The sequence below is a fragment of the Argopecten irradians genome, chromosome 4, assembly GCF_041381155.1.
Source record: "Argopecten irradians isolate NY chromosome 4, Ai_NY, whole genome shotgun sequence".
Lineage (NCBI taxonomy): Eukaryota > Metazoa > Mollusca > Bivalvia > Pectinida > Pectinidae > Argopecten > Argopecten irradians.
Window position 1 is genome coordinate 19,365,180 of NC_091137.1, and position 17,122 is coordinate 19,382,301.

The 17,122-nt window shown below is 33.9% G+C and overlaps 1 protein-coding gene across 1 annotated transcript; it reads right to left on the reverse strand.

Moving 5' to 3' along the window:
- Positions 1–1,802: 1,802 nt before the first annotated feature.
- On the reverse strand, positions 1,803–13,173 carry LOC138322423 (cysteine-rich secretory protein 3-like). The gene is made up of 10 exons (XM_069266452.1): positions 13,068–13,173; positions 7,753–7,863; positions 6,228–6,498; positions 5,870–5,946; positions 5,557–5,713; positions 5,083–5,204; positions 4,107–4,210; positions 3,557–3,589; positions 2,289–2,424; positions 1,803–2,023 (listed from the first exon to the last, which is right to left on the reverse strand). Exons 1-10 carry the CDS (start codon positions 13,082–13,084, stop codon positions 1,984–1,986), a joined length of 1,068 nt encoding a protein of 355 aa, XP_069122553.1. The 5' UTR covers positions 13,085–13,173; the 3' UTR covers positions 1,803–1,983.
- Between the last annotated feature and the right edge of the window lie 3,949 nt (positions 13,174–17,122).

Here is a 17,122-nt window from a genome sequence, read left to right on the forward strand (position 1 = left end):
GTATACTTGTATATAATAGAAAATAATACAATACGAGAATAGCAAAATACGAGAGATACAACCATACACCTAACTTCCTTTTTGTTAACCATATTATATAATATTCCTAATCATTGGTCATCGTCGTGTGTTCCTTATGCAGGTGTTACGTTTGTCACATGTGCTATATGATAGAGTTACAGTAACGGTAGTACAATATAAACTTTTACCATGAAAGATGAGATAATTGATAAAGATTGATTAGGTTTTGTGCTCTATAATTATATCTGACATTAGTGATGTAAATAACAAGTGCTGTGGATCGTTGTATCAGTTCTGTTAATGGTTAACTAGGCTATACGAAGGAGCTAGATACCTAAATGGTTTGTGTTGTACTTTCCTCTAGCTAACCTTCCTTCAATACATCTTCCATTCGATCTTACGATCTATTGCATTATTTCAACTGCGTAAACACAGAACATTTAGTTCGTCATCCATTTATCTATTTATCCAACAATCTAATCTCTTTATCGTCTTTTCGAACTTCGACATAAGGTGTTAACAAGAGACAATGTATGTCGAATACATGCTTAATATGTAAAATGTGAAGCACACTCCTTTAAAAATTAATTACGTGTACCATGTTAATTATCATGAAGTTTTACTGAAATATCTCATTGAATGTTTTTCGAAGAAGACCTTTTGTCCAGGTTACAATTGACACCTCCCTCTTTTACATGTATATGTAAATGGATTTCTGTTAACTAATTTATCAAATATATCATCTTCTATTACTTTACATTCTCCCGGAACATTAAGTAAGTCTTTTTGAAAGGTTTGTCATAACCAAGTCCGTTATATATTTTCTGGGCTTAATCCAATTAAAAATACCTGAATGATAGCAAAAGATAAACATGTATATAGCTTTCTATACAGCAGACTTTCTCACAACCTACGTTACAAATCCCTGTGCATTCAACCATGGTTAATCTTTCATTTTGTGATTTCTGTTTAGAATTAAGTACAAGTAAATCATACCAGGAAAAAAGAATGAGACACCATTTATTAGATATCATTTCATATATAACTAAATAGGAGAGCTTATCTTTAACTTGTGTTGGGGTATACAAATAGAACATAAAGAAATATTTCGGTCTTATTTACAGACTCCGGGCCCAGAGTGTAGTCTTTATATGTTATCATCATAATCCAGTGCCTAGAGTATAAAACAGTTATATTTTCTCATCCAAAGGATCATAAGCCACTTCGACTAAATATCTAATATGTACTACCAAGGAATTCGGAAAGCTTATTATCTTATTCACAGAATCTTGAGTCTATCAAATAAACCTAATTTTATCCACATACTCCAGATCCCGTAGTATAAACAAATCCTCTTCCCACGTGTTATAACGCAAGGCACCACTTACTTTTCTATGATACAAAAAGGTCTATAAAGTCTGTGACGATTCATGTTATGGTTTTAATCATATGATATGTCTGAGATGTTGTCTTGTATATTACAAGACTATTAGACACTTTCATATGTGGATAGAAATTAATGATAGGGTATTCCATCTCAGGGGTCACAAAATATAGTATTACCAGAAGCTTGCCCTTATATTTATGTTAAGTGAAGGTGTTAGGATTTTAGCACATTTAATAGCAGATACTGATTCTAAATTCGTTCATTCGCTCGCTTTTTTGAGACCCAGTTTTATTAGAACTTTTATATATGTAATCAATAACACATATAACAAACAATGCAATGCAACATTTTATTTCAAGATAAAATACTTCAATGTCAAGGGTGTGCACTCTGGCTATAATTTCCATCACACTTTCAGCCTCCGCCAATTTTCAAAGGTGTTTACATGTATCATATGCACTATTGACAAAATCTACTTATTTGTTTTATTTTGTTATCTAACTGAATAATAAAAAAACAAAGTCAATTGTTCGGTTCACGTGGTGGTGCGTCATGTCCGGCGGGTAATTTTTGATTCATTCGTCAAATAACGATTCTGGTATACTGCTACAGAACCTGTAACACATAATATAATTACCTCTTTACAATCAAAGTATTAAAATAAAACACTTCTGGGCATTTTATGGTATGTATAGGTTAAAATCAAGGCAATAGTCACAAAATAAATATAGCATTCGAGTGTAAAATTCGGAAAAAGATATATGATTCTTTCAATTGACCAATTAATAGCGTAGAAAGTAACAAATGTTGCATTTTCCCCCATATTAAGACTAAACGGTCAATTAGATGTACATATATGATTATATAACGCCTGGCTTACTCGCAGGTGGTCTTGCAATACATCTTTGCATATTTGTATCCTGGAGTTCCTTTGTTGCAGAAGTTATGGTCTTTTACTTTCTTGCAGATATTTGCAGATCGGTCTGGTTCAAATCTAGGACATGGTCCTGGCGGTTCTGGCGACGACAGAGAAATTTGTTAGATACGATTTGGTATTTACATTCTATAAGATTCGATGCTATGGTATGATAATCCCTGAAAATATTCATTAGGAATGGTGAGTGATGTTTGAACCACAATATGTTTTCTCTTTGCTGGTGTTAGTACGCTAGCCCCTTCAATCTTATGAAATAATTTACACCTATTCCATTGTAGTACTGCAAGTTTCTTATTGATTAACTTGATAAATCATTTCTCTTCTTGATAGCAAATTGAAAGTAAATGAAATCACGTCTCGTCATCTAATGAAATATGTTAACATTCAAACTGAGATTAGTATGTGTTAAATGAGATAAGTATGTGTTAAATGAGATAAGTATGTGTTACATGAGACAAGTATGTGTTAAATGAGATTAGTATGTGTTAAATGAGATTAGTATGTGTTTGAGACAAGTATGTGTTAAATGATATTAGTATGTGTTAAGTGAGATTAGTATGTGTTAAGTGATATTAGTATGTGTTAAATGAGATTAGTATGTGTTAAATGAGATTAGTAAGTGTTAAATGAGATTTTTATGTGTTAAATGAGATTAGTAAGTGTTAAGTGGGATTAGTATGTCTTAAGTATGTGTTTAAATAAGATTAGCAAGTGTTAAATGGGATTAGTATGTGTTAAGTGAGATTAGTATGTGTTAAATGAGATTAGTATGTGTTAAATGAGATTAGTAAGTGTTAAATGAGATTAGTATGTGTTAAATGAGATTAGTATGTGTTAAATGAGATTAGTATGTGTTAAGTGAGATTAGTATGTGTTAAATGAGATTAGTATGTGTTAAATGAGATTAGTATGTGTTAAGTGAGATTAGTATGTGTTAAATGATATTAGTATGTATTAAGTGAGATTAGTATGTGTTAAATGAGATTAGTATGTGTTAAATGAGATAAGTATGTAATAAGTGAGATTAGTATGTGTTAAGTGAGATTAGTATGTGTTAAATGAGATAAGTATGTGTTACATGAGACAAGTATGTGTTAAATAATATTAGTATGTGTTAAATGATATTAGTATGTGTTAAGTGAGATAAGTATGTGTTAAGTGAGATTAGTATGTGTTAAATGGGAGTTGTATTCCGTTCTCTTTATACTTACGACAGCCATTCTTTCCGATGCCATAGCATTCCTCTGAAACATGAAAAACACGAAATTGGAATTGGAAGGAATTGTAATTTTATCAAAACTACATGCATCCATTGCCTTTTCAAAAAACACCAACATTTAAAATGGTGGCATATTTGCAGTTATACAGAAATTGTGGGCTCATTCCAGTCTTTTTCTGAGGTTCACTTGTGCTTTCAGTGTTGTGATTGTAAGAACTACTGTTGGTTTAGTTAAATACACCTATTCCACCCTTGCCAACCCTTTCCTCTACCTGTTTATCCTCCAAATTTCCAGTAGTTGCTAGACTAGATGACACCAAATTGTGATAGATACATATACGAATGAATAGTGATAATTTATATCAATGCTAAACAGAGTACTGTATTCTAGTTACAAAGAATGTGTACGGTTTTATCGAATGAAACATAATAATGCAATAAATACAGGGTAGTAAAGGGTTAATATATATTAAAGATGAAAGTTTGTAAGGATTTATAAACCATATCTCTTTAGCGTTGACCAGATCATCACACAAACTTACCACAGGCTTCTTCCACACATCTCCAGCCGATGTCCTTGCCATGTGGTACCACGCATTGCGAACAGGGTTCTCCGGTTTCGAAGGGAAGGCCTCCAGACTTAAGACTAAGTGAAGAAAATATTTGTGTGTCAGTTATACGATTGATGGGTAAGGTTTAAATTCTTGTAAACGACACATTTTAAAAACGGATTATTCAAAGTGAATGTACTGCTTGGTTCAAATATATTTTTATTAATGAGTAGCAATAATACATATTTTTAAAAGGTTTAACGGAAATAGAATGTGAACCATTGATATTTTACCAGAAAGAAAATATGAACAATTATAATTTATAAACATGTATAACGAGAAGTTTTAGACCCTGTTTAAACTAGTGATATTTTGTATCTATATATATATATCGCTTCTTAGGTGTACTTGAATTTAGTCGATAAAAATGTCTAAACTTCAGGCCTAATCATAAGTATTACTGTGGACTTACCGGATTTGCACGATAAAAGTTACAACCGCCAATTGTATGACAAGATCAAATAGGACTAGGTTGCAAATAATAATAATCCAAGACAGAGAACAATATAGAGAGTCAGTAGGTGAGAGGGATATGATTGAGATGTACAAAATAATTTCTGGAAAATACGATAAAGAAGTCAAAGATTTGTTTTCAATCAACCAGGCATCAAGACCCGCGAACATGATTTTAAAGTGTACAAAGAACATTCAAGGCTGTGCGTGAGAAAACACTCAGAGAGTCGTGAATACTTTGAACAGTCTCTGATCAAATGTTGTTCACTCTAGGACAGTTAAACAATTTGAATATGAACTCGATTCACATTGGAAAAATCACAAAGTTTTTATACAGTGAAAAAAATAAATCCGTACATTTCTGACAGCTGACTATTATAGGATTGTAAAAAAAATCCTGTAAATGTTTACATGTATGTTGTAAGGATAAATCTATGTATCTATGTGAACTTACTGTGGCCAGTAGTCACACGCCCAGTAATAGGCATTGTCCCACACTTCTCCGGAATCAGGCAGGTACAGAGTGGGGCAGAAAGTGACGCCACATCCAACCTTTACAGTCTGCCAGTACTCCAACTGTAAAAAAATACACAACATTGAATGACGTCATACCCAACCTTCACAGTCTGCCTGTACTCCAACTGTAATAAAATACACAATATTGAGTGACGTCATACCCAACCTTCACAGTCTGCCTGTACTCCAACTAGTAACAAAATACACAACAGTGAGTGACGTCATATTTAAACTTCACAATATTCCAGTATTCCAAATGTAACAAATACACAACAATGAGTGACGTCATATCTAACATTCACAGTTACATAGCACACCACCTAAACGTTATATCAGTGTTAGGAAATCAAACCGAATTAAATTATCGGTTCTAATAAAACCAATTGAAGCTATGCTTAGTTAAATTACAAACCTGTAAGTAGTGACCGACCAGTTCGAAATTCACAAAAGAATGATCACCAATATCATAGTATTGTTTCTCGTTGTAAAACAGCTGAACGACTTTCTCAATGGTGTGGTTGTTTCCTTTGATAACAGCAAGGTTCTGTCCAACCCTGGTACCGTTAGCACTGTAAGAAGAAAAATATAGAACCCCTATTAAAACTGCTTACGATTTAAAGAAATGTTTGTTAAAAGCTTTCTTGTCAAATGCTTATATTCGTCTTTATATCATAATACTTAAACTCTTATCAGATTTACACGATTCTCTGTCATTCATTACTCACAAGTATAGATTGGTGTGTTTGAAGACACACGTGTCAGACAGTGATTGTGCAAGACGGCCCAGCGACTCGTCCCAGTGCTACAAAACAAAAGAGAAACTCTCGAAAAATGTTATGTAATTGTTTTTTTCGAATTGTGACACAATCAGCAGGTCGAGCAAAAACCTGGAACTAAAAATCAAATAAATAGTGATACTGTAGAGAGAAAGAGAGAGAGAGAAAGAGAGAAAGTTGAATTATAATATAATAACTATAAAAAGATAAAATAAACCCCTAATTTCCTTGCGGGCGAAACTTATTTATATTCAGTGCTTAAAGTTCAAGGAATTATTCTCTAATCGTAAGTTTGATAAAGACGTACTATTCTCCAGGTATTAGAGCCCGGTTCTAACTCTCGACAAAGCTGATGGGCGGCTTCAGTTCTAGTTTTTTCTTCGGGTGTACATTTGGAGGCAGTTTCCTCACCGCGCATGTCTAGATTTTCTGCTTCCTCTAAACTTCCTACAGCACGACTGGCGATTTGCTTTTGCTTACGTCTTGCCTTTCCTCGTCTCCTTTGTGTCTTCGGTTGCATTTGTGAATTCTGGTTAGCACTATTCTTGTCTGCTCGTGTGGCTGGAGCATTGTCGTCTCTGTATGTAAAAATAAGTACAAACAAATTATTTATCAAAATATTGATAACCACAAAAGAATACAGATTGTCAGATTGGGTGTCAGATTTAACACCAGAAAGATTTCATGTTTTAATTAATTGCTATTTAACCACGAAATAGTCGGACTACCATCAGGCTTTAATAACTGGCCTTGTGAGCCTGTAATTAATGAACAGACCATTGCCTTGTAATACAACTCAGCTATGTAACTACTGACTCAGTCCGGCCTTGGAATCAATAAATAGTGTTACAGTACTCGCATCAGCAGAGTGAGCAGAGAAATGCCTAGAGCATTATGTTCTTTGTTTCCGCCAGATACCTGCTATTACGACGACTTATTTTTCTCGCTATTTGTTTAAAACTCTTACAAGGGACGTAATTATCTAATGGCATAGACAACAGTACATAACCATCTAAAAAAACAAAAAACTCAGCAGCTATATTTAATTGAAACTGAATATTCTGATCATTTGTTCTTGTATTTAAAAACATTTCAGGATTTAATGAAGGAATATTATCATCAAAATGACGATGACCTGTCAGTCCGTCTCAATATAGTCATCTGAATAGCCTATTAAAGTAATGTGGAAATGATATAAAGTTATTTTTGTATTTTGTTTAAAATTGAATGAAATCAAAGAAAATGAAAATTACGTTGGGAACATTATTTACATTATATATCAACTTAGATACATGAATATTTAAGAATCAATGAATGAGCTACATAATACGAAGATGAATACAGAATGAATGCATACATAATACACAAGCTTCAAAACGTAAATAAACTGAAGTATGAATGAATCATAAAATTGATGTATCACAAATCACAGATGAATGAACTTGAGGATGAATTAGTGAATTATTTCAATGCAAGAGAGTATAACGAAATGTGAATATTTAATGAGAGCCCTATCTGCTAATGAGGACAATTCTGTACGAGTGCTGAATCCCCTGGCAGTAATCTTTAGGTATATTTAGGAATATCCTGGAAAAATATATCTGAAAAAAACCAACGAGTTTCTGTTATCACAAAAATGAAGAAATTTTGCTTTCTTTAACGATCATAATGTATTCAACATTTGGACTGTCAAGGCATTTTGAGTCATTATGTTATATGCTGACAAGCCCGCTAGAGTATTAAACGGAAAATTTACTAACCTGATTTTTGTTAATACCGATCATCAATTAAAAAAACAATGTTTTTATTTTAAGAATCGTGGAGTTACTAACCTTTCCTGAAGAATATTTTTGACAATTTCTCGCAGCCTGAATTCCAAGTCCTGTGCTCGTTTAGTGTTGGAACCGGAAGCTGTGTTAATGTCAGCCGTATTGGAAACCTCCCTGCATTATTGTAAAGACATATTCATTAATGGTATCGATAACATGTTGACAAAACGAGTTGATTCAAGACTATAAAAAAATTATCTAATGACTCGATAATCCATTATTTATTTTACTATTTTAGTAGTATTTCTGAAAAAAGAAATTAGTTAAATATATCATTAAAAGTTATGATTTTACAGCCGAGATAAAGAATAGATATCATCTTGGTCTACTTGAATACAAATTACACAAGAATCTGAACGAATTCGTAAATTAGAAAAAAATGGAATTTACGCAAAAAAATTGTCACCGTCAGTTCACCACAACTACAGGGACAAGGTTTATTGTTTTCAATACTGCTTTAAGCAATGATTGTGAAATCTCGTATTACAAGCAGCGATAGTAAAAATTAGATCTACATAAATCTACACCGAGTGTTACTATCTACTTGTTACATTGTATTGACAGTAAAATACTAGTCATCACTACCTTACAGCTATACCGACCAAGTGTTACTATCTACAAATGTATTTGTTACATTGTATTGACAGTAAAATACTAGTCATCAGTACCTTACCGCTGTAACGACCGAGTGTTACTATATATTTGTTACATTGTATTGACAGTGAAATACTAGTCATCAGTACCTTACAACTATATATATCGACCGAGTGTTACTATTTATTTGTTACGTTGTATTGACAGTAAAATACTAGTCATCAGTACCTTACCGCTATACCGACCGAGTGTTACTATCTATTTGTTGTATTGTATTGACAGTAAAATAATAGTCATCAGAACCTTATCGCTATACCGACCGAGTGTTACTATCTATTTGTTACATTGTATTGAGAGTAAAATACAAGTCATCAGTACCTTACCGCTGTATCGACCGAGTGTTACTATCTATTTGTTACATTGTATTGACAGTAAAATACTAGTCATCAGTTCCTTACCGCTATATCGACCGAGTGTTACTATCTATTTGTTACATTGTAGTAGACAGTAAAATACTAGCCATCAATACCTTACCGCTGTATCGACCGAGTGTTACTATCTACTTGTTACATTGTATTGACAGTAAAATACTAGTCATCAGTACCTTACCGCTATACCGACCGAGTGTTACTATCTATTTGTTACATTGTATTGACAGTAAAATACTAGTCATCAGTACCTTACCGCTGTATCGACCGAGTGTTACTATCTATTTCTTACATTGTATTGACAGTAAAATACTAGTCATCAGTACCTTACCGCTATATCGACCGAGTGTTACTATCTATTTGTTACATTGCATTGACAGTAAAATACTAGTCATCAGTACCTTACCGCTATACCGACCGAGTGTTACTATCTATTTCTTACATTGTATTGACAGTAAAATACTAGTCATCAGTACCTTACCGCTGTATCGACCGAGTGTTACTACCTATTTCTTACATTGCAGTGACAGTAAAATACTAGTCATCAGTATCTTACCGCTGTATCGACCGAGTGTTACTATCTATTTCTTACATTGCAGTAGCAGTAAAATACTAGTCATCAGTACCTTACCGCTGTATCGACCGAGTGTTACTATCTATTTGTTACATTGCATTGACAGTAAAATACTAGTCATCAGTACCTTACCGCTATATCGACCGAGTGTTACTATCTATTTCTTACATTGCATTGACAGTAAAATACTAGTCATCAGTACCTTACCGCTGTATCGACCGAGTGTTACTATCTATTTCTTACATTGTATTGACAGTAAAATACTAGTCATCAGTACCTTACCGCTATACCGACCGAGTGTTACTATCTATTTGTTACATTGCATTGACAGTAAAATACTAGTCATCAGTACCTTACCGCTGTATCGACCGAGTGTTACTATCTATTTCTTACATTGCATTGACAGTAAAATACTAGTCATCAGTACCTTACCGCTATACCGACCGAGTGTTACTATCTATTTGTTACATTGCATTGACAGTAAAATACTAGTCATCAGTTCCTTACCGCTATATCGACCGAGTGTTACTATCTATTTGTTACATTGCATTGACAGTAAAATACTAGTCATCAGTACCTTACCGCTATATCGACCGAGTGTTACTATCTATTTCTTACATTGTATTGACAGTAAAATACTAGTCATCAGTACCTTACCGCTATACCGACCGAGTGTTACTATCTATTTCTTACATTGTATTGACAGTAAAATACTAGCCATCAGTTCCTTACCGCTATATCGACCGAGTGTTACTATCTATTTGTTACATTGCAGTGACAGTAAAATACTAGTCATCAGTACCTTACCGCTGTATCGACCGAGTGTTACTATCTATTTGTTACATTGCATTGACAGTAAAATACTAGTCATCAGTACCTTACCGCTATATCGACCGAGTGTTACTATCTATTTTTTACATTGCATTGACAGTAAAATACTAGTCATCAGTACTTACCGCTATATCGACCGAGTGTTACTATCTATTTGTTACATTGTAGCAGTAAAACTAGCATCAGTACCTTACCGCTGTATCGACCGAGTGTTACTATCTATTTGTTACATTGCATTACAGTAAAATACTAGTCATCAGTACCTTACCGCTGTATCGACCGAGTGTTACTATCTATTTGTTACATTCATTGACAGTAAAATACTAGTCATCAGTACCTTACCGCTGTATCGACCGAGTGTTACTATCTATTTCTTACATTGCATTGACAGTAAAATACTAGTCATCAGTACCTTACCGCTATACGACCGAGTGTTACTATCTATTTCTTACATTGTATTGACAGTAAAATACTAGTCATCAGTACCTTACCGCTATATCGACCGAGTGTTACTATCTATTTGTTACATTGTATTGACAGTAAAATACTAGTCATCAGTACCTTACCGCTATACCGACCGAGTGTTACTATCTATTTGTTACATTGCATTGACAGTAAAATACTAGTCATCAGTACCTTACCGCTATATCGACCGAGTGTTACTATCTATTTGTTACATTGCATTGACAGTAAAATACTAGTCATCAGTACCTTACCGCTATATCGACCGAGTGTTACTATCTATTTGTTACATTGCATTGACAGTAAAATACTAGTCATCAGTACTTACCGCTATATCGACCGAGTGTTACTATCTATTTCTTACATTGCATTGACAGTAAAATACTAGTCATCAGTACCTTACCGCTATATCGACCGAGTGTTACTATCTATTTTTACATTGCATTGACAGTAAAATACTAGTCATCAGTACCTTACCGCTGTATCGACCGAGTGTTACTATCTATTTCTTACATTGCATTGACAGTAAAATACTAGTCATCAGTACCTTACCGCTATATACCGACCGAGTGTTACTATCTATTTCTTACATTGCAGTTGACAGTAAAATACTAGTCATCAGTACCTTACCGCTATACCGACCGAGTGTTACTATCTATTTCTTACATTGCATTGACAGTAAAATACTAGTCATCAGTACCTTACCGCTGTATCGACCGAGTGTTACTATCTATTTCTTACATTGCATTGACAGTAAAATACTAGTCATCAGTACCTTACCGCTGTATCGACCGAGTGTTACTATCTATTTCTTACATTGCATTGACAGTAAAATACTAGTCATCAGTACCTTACCGCTATATCGACCGAGTGTTACTATCTATTTCTTACATTGCATTGACAGTAAAATACTAGTCATCAGTACCTTACCGCTTATCGACCGAGTGTTACTATCTATTTCTTACATTGTATTGACAGTAAAATACTAGTCATCAGTACCTTACCGCTATACCGACCGAGTGTTACTATCTATTTCTTACATTGTATTGACAGTAAAATACTAGTCATCAGTACCTTACCGCTGTATCGACCGAGTGTTACTATCTATTTCTTACATTGTATTGACAGTAAAATACTAGTCATCAGTACCTTACCGCTATATCGACCGAGTGTTACTATCTATTTCTTACATTGCATTGACAGTAAAATACTAGTCATCAGTACCTTACCGCTATATCGACCGAGTGTTACTATCTATTTCTTACATTGTATTGACAGTAAAATACTAGTCATCAGTACCTTACCGCTATATCGACCGAGTGTTACTATCTATTTGTTACATTGTATTGACAGTAAAATACTAGTCATCAGTACCTTACCGCTATATCGACCGAGTGTTACTATCTATTTGTTACATTGCAGTAGCAGTAAAATACTAGTCATCAGTACCTTACCGCTATATCGACCGAGTGTTACTATCTATTTGTTACATTGCATTGACAGTAAAATACTAGTCATCAGTACCTTACCGCTGTATCGACCGAGTGTTACTATCTATTTGTTACATTGCATTGACAGTAAAATACTAGTCATCAGTACCTTACCGCTATATCGACCGAGTGTTACTATCTATTTGTTACATTGCATTAGTACAGTAAAATACTAGTCATCAGTACCTTACCGCTTATCGACCGAGTGTTACTATCATTTACTTGATAGTTGTCACTACTTCTATTCGACGATGTTACAATTGTACATATTGACAGTAAAATACTAGTCATCAGTACCTTACCGCTTTATCGACCGAGTGTTACTATCTATTTTTACATTGATTGACAGTAAAATACTAGTCATCAGTACCACCGTATCGACCGAGTGTTACTATCTATTTGTTACATTGCATTGACAGTAAAATACTAGTCATCAGTACCTTACCGCTATACCGACCGAGTGTTACTATCTATTTGTTACATTGTATTGACAGTAAAATACTAGTCATCAGTACCTTACCGCTATACCGACCGAGTGTTACTATCTATTTGTTACATTGCATTGACAGTAAAATACTAGTCATCAGTACCTTACCGCTGTATCGACCGAGTGTTACTATCTATTTGTTACATTGCATTGACAGTAAAATACTAGTCATCAGTACCTTACCGCTATACCGACCGAGTGTTACTATCTATTTGTTACATTGCATTGACAGTAAAATACTAGTCATCAGTACCTTACCGCTATACCGACCGAGTGTTACTATCTATTTGTTACATTGCATTGACAGTAAAATACTAGTCATCAGTTCCTTACCACTATATATACCGAACGAGTGTTACTATCAATGTGTTACGTTGCAGTAGCAGTAAAATACTAGTCATCAGTATCTTACCGCTGTATCGACCGAGTGTTTCTATCTATTTGTTCCTTACCTTTGTTTATCACGCATGTTCTTAATAGGGCGTCTCACACTGAGATCCTGTTCGTCAGAACGTTTATCAGTGTCGGAAGAGGAATCGATTCCAGGCGGTAAACTGAAGCATTATCAAAACACGGATGGTCATGGTTTTAATCGGATTGTTAAAGTTTAAAACTGAAAGACTTTTACTAATTGTTATCAACAAGTGTACAGACAGTTTTATTCTGCCTTAACAATGACCTCCCTAGTGACTTTCCGTGTTGATTTAACATTTTATAATCACTATATTGCACACACCCAAAATGTTGATGCGCCAAATCAGTCACATCAAATCATCAAACTTCATCATGAAATTAAATTGTACCCCAATAGATTTTTTTCCTAGACTTATTGATAGCGAAGGACACATCTACAATCTTTCCTTTTTTCCCCATTGATTTTTATTGATATTGTATTGCTAACGAGGGTATATGATGTAAACAGATGAATACCAAATGAATGAATATACAAGTACTACACATTATCAATCAAGCATTGATGACATTGTTAAATCGTATCGATGCAGAAATCAATCTAATCATTCTATTAAATTCAAAATGAAAAATAGAATACCTCAATACTTATCAGTATTTTTGAGATTTTTGAAATAACCATACTTGTATATTTTTATTTGACATCTAATTATGATGTATTCATAAAGGGGAAATACACTAAATCGACAATATAGCCAAAAAGTGCATTGGAATATCGATTTACATAGAAAATGAACATGTTCAAATGAAAGTCGTAGTCTGTCATTGCCGTACGGCGATTATCAACTCACATGCATCTATTTGTGACATTTGCTAACTTTACGGAAGTCGGTTTAAAATTCATGTGATCAGGAATTGTAATGGTATCAAGTAAGATTATTAACAATGATATTGTCTCCTTAATAAATAAACGATAAAACAGTACAATCTAGTTAAAAATAGTTGAAATATATTTGTATTTTGGTCTAATTAGAACCCCTTTAGACCTTTGTTAGTTAAAGACACGTATTAACCATAAAATTTTGATAGGAAGGCGGCAATAGGAGAATATAGGTCGATGATATGTGTGTAAAGTTTCATCCTTTATGGTTCATGGTGAAATGCTGAGCAAAATTTGAAGACCATTTTTGATGGTGTTGAGGATAACCTATAATGTCCTAACGTGCTGGAAAGCTGTGAGAGGTATCTTTTGATTAAATAGCAAGGCACACACTCTGACTTCAGTTCTGAGCTGTCATCAGTGTAAGTTGGAACTAACCAGAGGGGTAATTCGTGCTCTGCACATTTTTTCCTACGAAGCGGAACGCCCCCGTAACTGTTTGTAATACGATGGATATAACTTGTTTCATGATTTGTTTCAACTTCAAATTGTGAAATAACTATGCTACCAATATTGTTGTTTTAATGTTAGATCATGGTGTATAAGACTTTTTGTCAAGCATTAGTTGTAAAATGAATAGTTACCACAGAACTGTAAACCAACTTAACGTCGCTTTCTTATATCAAAGGTCGTTTCCGCGGAGTTTTTATTTCGCAATCTAGATGTCTGGATTTCTACTTTATTGTATTTTAATCAGGTTTGCGGCGATTTGTTTTCACGATTTCCTATCTTCCGCACCTCGGAAATCCGCGAAATGTTTCGAAATGGCACGCGAGATACGTATATAATTAGAAGCCTTCCCCACGACACCTACTCATAGCCCCAGAAAGTGATTTTAAGATAAACCGTTTAGATATAATAAGTCATATATGGGAGAACAGATGAGGTTCCAAATAGAGGGAGAGGCCTTCCTATCAGTTGGAAAACTTGTCCAAATCCCATTGTACATGTATATAAATATCATAATAAAATATACTTGAAAAAACCTGTAGTCACCTTAGAAGACTATACCTTGGAGGCACCGATTTACAGTAATTGCTACAGTGCAAACGACCAATATGTATTGTTGGGAAGTAAATTCTAGAAGATAATTATAAGGCGATAATGAGTGGAATTAAGCGTTGGTTCGTTCTGTGACAAATATTGCGATGACGAGTCAATAAGTAACTAGTCCATCCCATTTCCGAATGACCGAGACGGTCACATTTAAATATTCCTTGTATTAATTCATGTTTTATACCCTAGTGCAAACATATCGAACCATTCTTTAGAATGAAGAGGTAGATGACTAATCAAGGCACGTTAGCTCCTAGTCGTAGTTAAGATTTTAATGGAAGATACAGGTGTGGTACTAAAGATTAAGATATACAATGACGTTGATAAAAGCGCATTGTGATAAAATCAAATATTATATTTTGGTTTATATCTGTAATCACAAGTCTCCATTACAGTCCATACTTACGTTTCTTCAGACTCCGGGGGCATGGTTCCGGCTCCTTCTAACTCAGCTTCTTCGCTATCACACAAACCAACCGCCAGCATCCCCAGAAGAAGGGATAGTATTGTAAGTACCTTCATCATGGGCGTTTGCATCGATAGCTAAGGCAAGGCATTTTTGGGCTTTTATAGAAATTCGTGCACCCCCGTCAGTTTTAATTGAAAAAAATATTTTAATAAAATATCATTCATTATATTCTGTCCGAAATATTTATTAAAACATGCATGTTACATGTTGTAAGCAATTCGTTGCACCACAGAATTTGAAATTACATTAGATTTGTTCAGTTTTGAGAATATACGCCCATGAGATCAAATAAAAAAATATGTGCATTCATCAGTGTGTGTTATGTAAGTTATTACTTTAAATATACTATGTAATATTACGTATAGGAAGACCTTTATTTAATCGGCTTCTATCACATTCTGTAATAATTGTCGTTGCCTTGTTATTGGGTTGAATACATTTTTGTTCGTGTTTTGATGAAATTAATTCAACGAACTTTTCGCTTCATTAACCTCTAAAAGGCCAAAACTAATATATATCTGTAGGCGTATTAATCATTTCTGATATATATCTGTATCTAATGATAGCCAAATATTGCCTATGTGTAATTTACCTGTGTTCACCAAATTTAATGAATCCTACATTTACCGCCCTCGAACCACCATCAATAGAGATGTTTCTAATATCTTGTCGCTTTATTAAACCACTCATTGTTAATTACTCCCCCCCCCTCAAACAGATGATCCAATCTACTCACTAATCAGATAGGTTTATACCCCACTTACACAGGTAATATACACAGCTGGTCGGCACAAACTACCACGTCATCAACATTCCAAAACAACCGGAATAAATAAAGCAATGAAATTACTGTGTGACTTTGTCTGGAGATTCCAACAAAACGCCTATCAATTGTAATTCTTCCCCGGAATCATATTTACTTATTACTTTTAATTAAAAATACGATAAAACTAAGTGAAAAATAATTAAAATAGATATAATACAAACATATTTTCTTAAAATAAGTTTTATTAACAAAATAAGGGCTTATTAGGTATATTGTTCTTACCGTATTATGATTTCAAAAATTTGTTAATTGATATTGATAAATTTATAATTAATCTGCATAAATAGGACTACTTATGTACAAATTTTCGTAAATCCTTCACTTCATTTGAATAGTTTAGATGACTATATAAGGGTTAGAATCAAAATAACAATACTTTTATCTACATCAGTTCATCTGACAGTACACTATACTGTTAACAAGAACTTGCGTCATACTAGTCTGCGCTATAGCACTAGAGATTAGCGATCTACATACGTCTGAATACAGTTGTATATTGTTTATATAGACTACTGCATACATGAAAACATATTTTGTCAGGTTGAAAAAGAAGATAATGTTAAGCTATTATCCTAGTTTATAGAGATGATATCAGGTGTAGATATATGACAACTATATAATTATTTGGATTAATGTCTTTTTACCTTATTAGGTAACTTAATTATTCATTACCAGAACTATATCCAACTTAGTCCTTTTTTTCTGTTATAGTCATTTGATGTTCAGTGTTTTCACGAATCTGTCTCTCGTAGGCGATACATTATCCTTAAATGTGACGCTGCTATAAACCTAACGTAGATGTTGT